The sequence below is a fragment of the Cervus elaphus genome, chromosome 9 (genome assembly GCF_910594005.1).
Source record: "Cervus elaphus chromosome 9, mCerEla1.1, whole genome shotgun sequence".
Lineage (NCBI taxonomy): Eukaryota > Metazoa > Chordata > Mammalia > Artiodactyla > Cervidae > Cervus > Cervus elaphus.
The window spans coordinates 13,339,224-13,348,014 of record NC_057823.1 but is presented as its reverse complement, the minus strand read 5'-3'; the positions used below and the strand labels follow the sequence as shown (position 1 = coordinate 13,348,014).

Genomic DNA, 8,791 nt, shown 5'->3' with positions numbered 1-8,791 from the left:
AATCTTGCAGCTATTGCAATCATGATAGAAGATGCTTTAAAACTCTCCTTTGGGGCCAAACTATTTTTACCAGCCACCGAGTAAAACAACTCCTAAATGGGAAAGGCCACTTATGGATGTCTGATCAAAGAATCCTCAGATATCAAGTAATACTGATGGAAAATCCAGGCCTCACTATATCCCTTTGTGAGGTTCTTAACCCAGCCACCCTCCTGCCTACCCCTGAGGGCTCTCTCCCTTTTCACTCTTATCTAGAAACCTTGGACCACTGGACAAATCCCCGAGAGGGAGTGTCGGAAGATCCTCTGACCAATCCTGAGGAAATCTGGTACACTGATGGAAGCAGCTTTGTCTTAGATGGAAAAAGAAGAGTCAGCAGCCAAGGTACCAGGACATGATTCCTGAATTCAGTACTCACGAGTCAAGCCATGGAAGAAAACAGAAGAGGACACTGAATACACCTATGAGCCCCTGGGAGATCTCAGATACCTATTCAGAACTACAAATGAGTGCTATTCTAATGAACACCCCCAAATTCTGGTTTCTGGGGACAAGATTTCTCAGGATATCTCTAAAGAGCCAACACAGCTTGGTAGAGATTGTACTCCAAAATAGGCAGGAGATAAATCTTCTGATCCCTGAACAAGGAGGGACTTGAGCCATCTGGTGATGGGAATTTAGAATTGGCTAAGGCCCCTACCTCTTCTTAATACATGAACTGAGAACTTCCAGATGTTCAAGCTGGTTTTAGAAAAGGCAGAGGAACCAGAGATCAAATTGCCAATATCCGCTGGATCATCAAAAAAGCAAGAGAGTTCTAGAAAAACATCTATTTCTGCTTTATTGATTATGCCAAAGCCTTCGATTGTGTGGATCACAATGAACTGTGGAAAATTCTGAAGGAGATGGGAATACCAGACCACCTGACCTGCCTCTTGAGAAACCTGTATGCAGGTCAGGAAGCAACAGTTAGAACTGGACATGGAACCACAGACTGGTTTCAAATAGGAAAAAGAGTACCCTGCTTATTTACCTTATATGCCGAGTACATCATGAGAAATGCTGGGCTGGAAGAAGCACAAGCTAGAATCAAGATTGATGGGAGAAATATCAGTAACCTCAGATATGCAGATGACACCACCCTTATGGCAGAAACTGAAGAGGAACTAAAAAGCCTCTTGATGAAAGTGAAAGAGGAGAGTGAAAAAGTTGGCTTAAAGCTTAACATTCAGAAAACTAAGATCATGGCATCTGGTCCCATCACCTCACGGGAAATAGATGGGGAGACAGTGGAAACAGTGTCAGACTTTATTTTTTTGGGCTCTAAAATCACTGCAGATGGTGACTGCAACCATGAAATTAAAAGACGCTTACTCCTTGGAAGGAAAATTATGACCAACTTAGATAGCATATTAAAAAACAGAGACATTACTTTGCCAACAAAGGTCCATCTGGTCAAGGGTATGGTTTTTCTAGTGGTCATGTGTGGATGTGAGTGTTGGGCTGTGAAGAAAGCTGAGCACCAAAAAATTGATGCTTCTGAACTGTGGTGTTGGAGAAGACTCTTGAGAGTCCCTTGGCCTGCAAGGAGAGCCAACCAGTGAGTCCTAAAGGAAATCAACCCTGAGTATTCATTGGAAGGGCTGATTCTGAAGCTGAAACTCCAATACTTTGGCCACCTTATGTGAAGAGTTGACTCATTGGAAAAGACTCTGATGCTGGGAGGGATTGGGGGCAGGAGGAGAAGGGGACGGCAGAGGATGAGATGGCTGGATGGCATCACCGACTCAATGGACATGAGTTTGTGTAAACTCCGGGAGTTGGTGATGGACAGGGAGCCCTGGCATGCTGCGATTCATGGGGTTGCAAGGAGTCGGACACGACTGAGCGACTGAACTGAACTGAACGGAATGCCCCTACTAGTCCTTGTTACACTATACTGATGCTGCTTATGATTGTTCCATGCATTATCAATTGTCTAACCTGTTTTGTCTCTGCTCAGGTCAATAAGCTACAACATGTGGTGCCAGTTCAACAAAGATATAAAACTACAGCCGACCATCAGAAATATCACTCACCCTTAGATGGACACCACTGAGGACTCTGAGGCCTGAGACTAGCGAGAGGGGGATACCCAATACCCCTCGCCATCCCAGTTTGGTAGGAAGTAGCCAGAAATACCTCGATGCCCCTATTCCCAAAGAATTGGGCCTCTCATCTCTTGAAGGGGGAATGTTAGGTAGTTAGAATAGGGAAAATGTCCAAAATGGTAGTGGCTAAAGGACAAGGAAGGGAAGAGCCCATGAAAATAGAACAAAGGAAGGTCTGAGGAATGGAGTGAGGACCTCAGGAAGAACAAACAGCACTCCTGGCTAAGCCCAACTTGCATAGGGCAGGCCCAGGGGGAGGAAAAAATGTATAAAAGGAGGGGTCAAAGCACTTTCTGTGTCTCCCCCCCTTCCCCTTCCCCCTGCGTGCGTGCACTCTTTCTCGCTCTCGCTCTCTCTCTTCCCCGCATCCTCTCATGCTCTCGCTCTCACTCTTTCTCTCCCCGCCCCACCGCGTGCGTGCGCTTTCTCTTTCTCTCTCTCCCTGTCCCGTGTGTGTGCACTCTTTCTCTTGCCTTACGCGCTCTCTTTCTATTCCCCCGCGTGCATGCACTCTTTCACTCTCTCTCTCTTTCTCTCCCCAGCGTGCTGGAGCACTCCTCCACTATCTTCTCTTAGCCTCTTTGGGTTGGCATGCCCTCACGCTTGGAGGAGGGATTCTCCTGCTATCTTCTAAATAAAATAGAGCTGTAACTGATTTGTCTAAGAGCTATAACATGGTCTGTCCAAGACCCAACAGCTGTGACGCGCCGAGGGCTTTAATGTCCATCACTCCAAATCTTTGTTGTGATGAGACAAAACCGAAGAGCATACACTCGCCTGGCATGGTGATGTATAGGTTTCCATGTTGCACTCTGCATACATTCCACCCTCGCCTCCTTCCCCCCAACACCATCCATAAATCTGTTCTCTATATCTGTGTCTCCACTGCTGTTTAGTCACTCAGTCATGCCTGACTGTTTGTGATCCCCTGGACTGTAGCCCACCAGGCTCCTCTGTCCATGGGATTTAGAAATCAAGCATACTGGAGGGGGTTGCAGTTTCCTTCTGCAGGGGATCTTTCTGACTCAGGGATAGAACCCATGTCTCCGTCATTAGTAGGCGGACTCTGGGAAGCCATTGCTGCCCTGAAAATAGGTTCATCAGTACCATCTTTCTAGATTCCATGTATATGTGTTAATATATGATTTTTGTTTTCTCATTCTGACTTCAGTCTGTATACTAAGTTCTAGGTTCATCCACCTCACTAGCACTGACTCAAATACATTCCTTATCAAGATTGAGTAATATTCCACTGTGTGTATGTAACAAAAGCTCTTTATCCATTCATCTGTTGATGGACATCTAGACTGCTTCCATGTTCTAGCTATTGTAAATAGTGCTGCAATGAACATTGGGATACATGTATTTTTTTTTCAATTTTGGCTCCCTGGGAACTCTTTAGTCTCCAAATTTGGTGGCTTTTTGATTTGGGTGACAGCTCATCTTAGTGAGGGACATAACAAAAGCCCACCTTTAGGACATTACCAAAACAATACAAATTACTGTCACATCTCCAGTTTCCCAAAGATATGATCTCAGGTGGAGCTAACTAGTTGGGAATTTAGAAGGAAGTACTGGAGAAGATCAGGGACATGGGGAATTTTGAAAAGCTCTGAAATAATCTCAGAAATCCGTGGGTTCACAAGGATATGCCCATTCTCAGTGAAGACCTGAGAAAGAAGACAACAGTCTCTCATCTGGCTGACCTTGAGGCTTGTGCAGTCAGGTAGCGAAAGCCCAGATTGTTAATGAATCTTCCTGAAGTCTGAAGGTGTGACTTTTCACTCAGATGCCTTTGTGGAAGTGTGCAAAACATATAGGCAAGGCATTTAAGGAAATCTTATGATCAAACACTGGGTGGCCACTAGATTATACTGAACCAGATATGAGCTCATAGGCACCTAGAACTAAAAATAAAAACAAGAACCTAAACTAGAACTAAAAGGCCACACACTGCAGGGAATTATCAATACATAGAATTAGTCTAGGAATGGCATTAAACTATCAAACAAACAGCAGCAAACTAAAACAGGAAACCTTGGAAGGCAGAGGGATCTGATAACTGGAGTGTTACAAGGTATTATTAAAACAGCTAATTTTAAACAATAATTATAATATCTCTGGTGGCTCAGCTGGTAAAGAGTCTGCTTGCAATGTAGGGGACCTGGGTTCGATACCTGGGTTGGGGAGATCCCCTGGAGAAGTGAACCACTACCCACCCCAGTATTCTGGCCTGGAGAATTCTATGGGTTCTATAGTCCATGGGGTTGCAAAGAGATGGACACGACTGAGACTTTCACTACTTCTAAGCAACATACAAAGAAACAGGAAAGAATGCTACATACAGAGGGAAAAAAAAAAGGAAATGTCTCTGAGAGGCACAGATTAAGAGGATGTGGTACATATACACAGTGGAAAACTATTCTGCCACAAATATAATGAAACTGTGCCATTTGCAGCAACATGGCTGCAACTAGCAATTATCACACTAGAGAAGTCAGTCAGACAGAGAAAGATAAATACCATATGATATCACTTATCTATGGAATCTAAAATATGACACAAATACACTTATCTATGAAGTGGATACAGACTCGTGGACGTAGTGGCCAGACTTGTGGTTGCCAAGGGGGAGGGGGTTGGGGGAGGGATGCAGTGGGAGGTCCAGGTTAGCAGATGTAAGTGATTACATGTGGAATGGATAAACAAAAAGGCCCTGTGGCGTAGCACAGAGAACTCTATTCAGTATCCTGTGATAAAGCAGGTTGCTGATAAGCACATGAAAAGATGCTCAACATCACTCATTATTAGAGAAATGCAAATCAATAGTACAATGAGGTATCAGCTCACACTGGTCAGAGTAGCCATCATCAAAAATCTACAAACAATAAATGCTGCAGAGGGTGTAGGGAAAAGGGAACCTTCTTGCACTGTTGGTGGGAATGTAAATTGATACAGACACTATGGAGAATAGTATGGAGATTCCTTAAAAATCTAGGAAATAAAACAAACATATGACCCAGCAATCTCACTACTGTGCAATTACCCTGAGAAAACCATAATTTAAAAAGACACATGTACCCCAGTGTTCACTGCAGTGCTATTTACAATAGCCAGGACATGGAAGCAACCTAGATATCCACTGACAGGTGAATAGATAAAGAAGTTGGGATATATTGTACAATGGAATCTTACTCAGCTATAAAAAAGAATGAATTTGAATTAGTTGTAGTGAGGTGGATGAACCTAGAGGCTGTTACCCAGAGTGAAGTAAGTCAAAAAGAGAAAACCAATATCATATAGTAATGTGGTTATATGGAATCTAGAAAAACAGTACTGATGGAATTATTTGCAGGGAAGGAATGGAGATGCAGACGTGGAGAATGGAATTGTGGATACAGTGAGGGAAAAATAAGGTGGGATACTGAGAAAATAGCGTCGACATATATACCCCACCATGTGTACAACAAATAGCTGATAAGAAGTTGTTGTAATAACACAGGGAGCCCAGCCTGGTGCTCTGTGATGGCCTGGAGGCGTGGGATGGGGGAAGGCAGGGAGACTCAAGGAGGGGTGGCAGCATATATGTATGTGATTATGGCTGATTCACACTGTTTTACAGCATAACCAACACAACATTGTAAAGCAATTATCCTCCAATTTAAAAAAATGCATAATTGAAAAGAATATTAGAAAGAATATATATGCATATGTTCATATATAACTGAATCAGTCTGTTGTACAGAAGAAATTAACACAACATCGTAAATCAACTATATTTAAGTTTAAAAATAAACCAAAGAGATGATGAAATACTTGATATAGGCCAGTAATTAATATAATGCCCTTTGGGAGGATGTGACTTTTTATTCTGAGAAGAGTGAAAATCATTTTCACTTAAGATGGATGACTGTATCCCATAAGGTAGATACAAAAATATATTGCTGTTGATGATGGATATATGGATATTTTCTTCAAATATGTGTAGACATATGTACATAGTTCTAAGGAGCACAAGGAGTGGATTCTAGAAGTTACTAACTTTTTACCTGTTGACTGCAGTAACATCCTGCTTTGTTCTGCTTTGTAGTATCATCTTGACCCTATAGACATTTCTTCCTTGAAAGTTGGTTTCATGTCACGACTTTATGATAATACAATGCCATTTTTTCTGAAAAGGCATTACCTGGTATTTTCAATGCCAATATTAATAAAATAAAAAGTTTCAAAAAAAGGTAAAGTATTTGAATATGTGTTTCTCTAAAGAAAATAGGCAAATGGTCAATAAGCAGGTGAAAAGATGCTCAACATCAATAGTCATTGGAGAAGTTGCAAATTGAAACCACAGTGAAATTTGACTCCATTCTCATTAGGATAGCTAAATTTTTAAACATAGGATATAACTATTGATAATAACATGGAGAAACTGAAACCCTCATATATTGCCAGTTGGGATGTAAAATGATCCAGAAGCTTTGGAAAACAAGTGGTGGTTTGTCAGAAGGCTAACCAGATCTTCCATTTGACCCCAGGATTCTACTTGTAGAGTAGATATATAACTAGGAAAAATGAAACTTGTACATATATGTTTGTAGTGATCTCATTCATAATAGCTTTACAAAAAGGTAAATAATCTAAATGTCTATCAGCTGATGGATGGATAAACAAAATGTGGCATATCCATATAATGGAATATTATTTGCAAAATGATAGCAACAAAAACAACAACAAAAAGTGAGGTCGTGATACACACTATGGCATGAATAAACCTTGAAAACTTCAGGCTAAGTAAAAACATCCACGAAAGACCACATGCATAATTGCATTTATGTGAAATATCCAATAGAGACAGAAACTAGATAAGCATTTGTCAGGGGTTGGGGCAGAGGAGTGGGTAGAAGGAATGAGAAGTGAATTTTATTGTGTATGAGGTTTCTTTGGGGAGTTGAAAATGTTGTAATATTAGACTGTGATGATAGCTGCACTACTCTGTGACTATTCTAAAAACCACTGATTCATACACTTTTAAAGGGTGAATTTTGCAGTGAGTGAGTGAAAGTTGCTCACTCATGTCTGACTCTTTGTGACCCCCTGGACTATTCAATCCATGGAATTCTCCTGGCCAGAATACTGGAGTGGTAGCCTTTCCCTTCTCCAGGGTTTCTTCCCAACTCAGGGATCAAACCCAAGTCTCCCACATCTCAGGCAGATTCTTTACCAGCTGAGCCACAAGAGAAGCCCTACAGTATATGTAGTATATGTCAATAAAAATGCAAAAACATTGTCTAGTATTAAAAGCTGAAAATGAAAGTGTAAACTAAGAAGCTTGACTCTGAATATGAATTAAGCTTGGCTACCTACTAAACTGAATTAAATTGTGCACATTTCCACATTTACTTAAACTATTTGTGCCTCAGTTTTCTTATCTGTAAATAGGGGTGAATTACAGTGTCTACCTCATAGTATTGGTATGAGGATTAATTGAATTACCATACATTAAAATGGTTAGAAAAATGCATTAGCACAAAGTAAACACCTTGTAAATGCTAAATTATGATAAAGTCTATTATTTTAATTATTTATATCAGTTCTACTATTACAAATGAAAGATTGAAACATCCTATAGAGTTAGGATGAAAAAGCAGGTTATACTTTTCTAAATGATGCCCTAAGCACTTCCTTTGATTTCCTCTGTTTTATTTCATGAACAGAAGCTGAAGGCATTCTCCTTAATTATTATCCTCCACCAAAGATGACCTAGGGATTATTACTTAGTGTCTGTATATTATAATCTGTCATAATCAAATACTACATTTGTTCTACAACACATGAATGTGCTGGAGAGATAAGAACAGTTGGAATTTAATTTACCTGGTGGGGGTCCCATAAAGATAAGGCCTGGATGCTGCAGAAATGGCCACAATCACAGCTGGGACTCCGTAGCCCACAGGGAACATGATCTTCTTCATGAACCTGTTGATACTGGAGTAGTTGACCACTGTCAGGTTGCGTGCAGAGAGGAAGAGGTGCAGGCCCACCAGCAGCATCCAGGTGAAAGAGGCCAGGTAGAGATAGTGTAAGACACCTGCGATGATGGCGCACAGCACCTGGGGGCAGAGGAAGGTGTCACCAGGAGGGACTGTCTGGGTGGAGCATGGTCCCAGCACTTCTATAACTTGCCACTAGAGAGAATTTTGATGTATATGAAGGGGTTGTCAACAGAGTGTTTGTCTTCTAGTTGTGGCAGTCAATGTGAAACTGGTTACTTACCAACTTAACCTTACCTGGAATCCAAGTCCTTTTATTAAAGTGTCCAAAGCAGTGTGGCTCCATGAACTCACAATCCCCTGGGGCAGGAGTATTTTGGAAACATATACGAACCTTGTTCTCAGTTCTGTCGATGGCTGTGAGGAAGAGCAGGTGGGCTAGGAAGAGGCAGAGCGAGAGCTGCAGGTGGAGCGAGGTGCTGGTGTTCTGGATGGCTTTGCACAGCAGGAAGGTGAGGGCCGCCAGGAGGAGGCACAGCAGAGAGAGGCTCAGCCCCACGTAGGTGATCACAGTCAGTGCGGGATCCTCCTCCTGGAACCCAGCAGAGAGGAGGCCACAGTCACACTTTCCTGCTCTGAGTAATGACCCTTCCA

At 41.9% G+C, this 8,791-nt stretch overlaps 1 protein-coding gene across 1 annotated transcript in view; it reads right to left on the bottom strand.

Annotated features, from left to right (window-relative positions):
- LOC122699353 (adhesion G protein-coupled receptor E2-like) overlaps positions 1-8,791 on the bottom strand; it is a 63,279-nt gene that overhangs the window by 28,404 nt on the left and 26,084 nt on the right. The window contains 2 exon segments of the mRNA XM_043911184.1: positions 8,022-8,257; positions 8,532-8,729. Coding sequence (XP_043767119.1) covers positions 8,022-8,257; positions 8,532-8,729 — 434 coding nt within the window.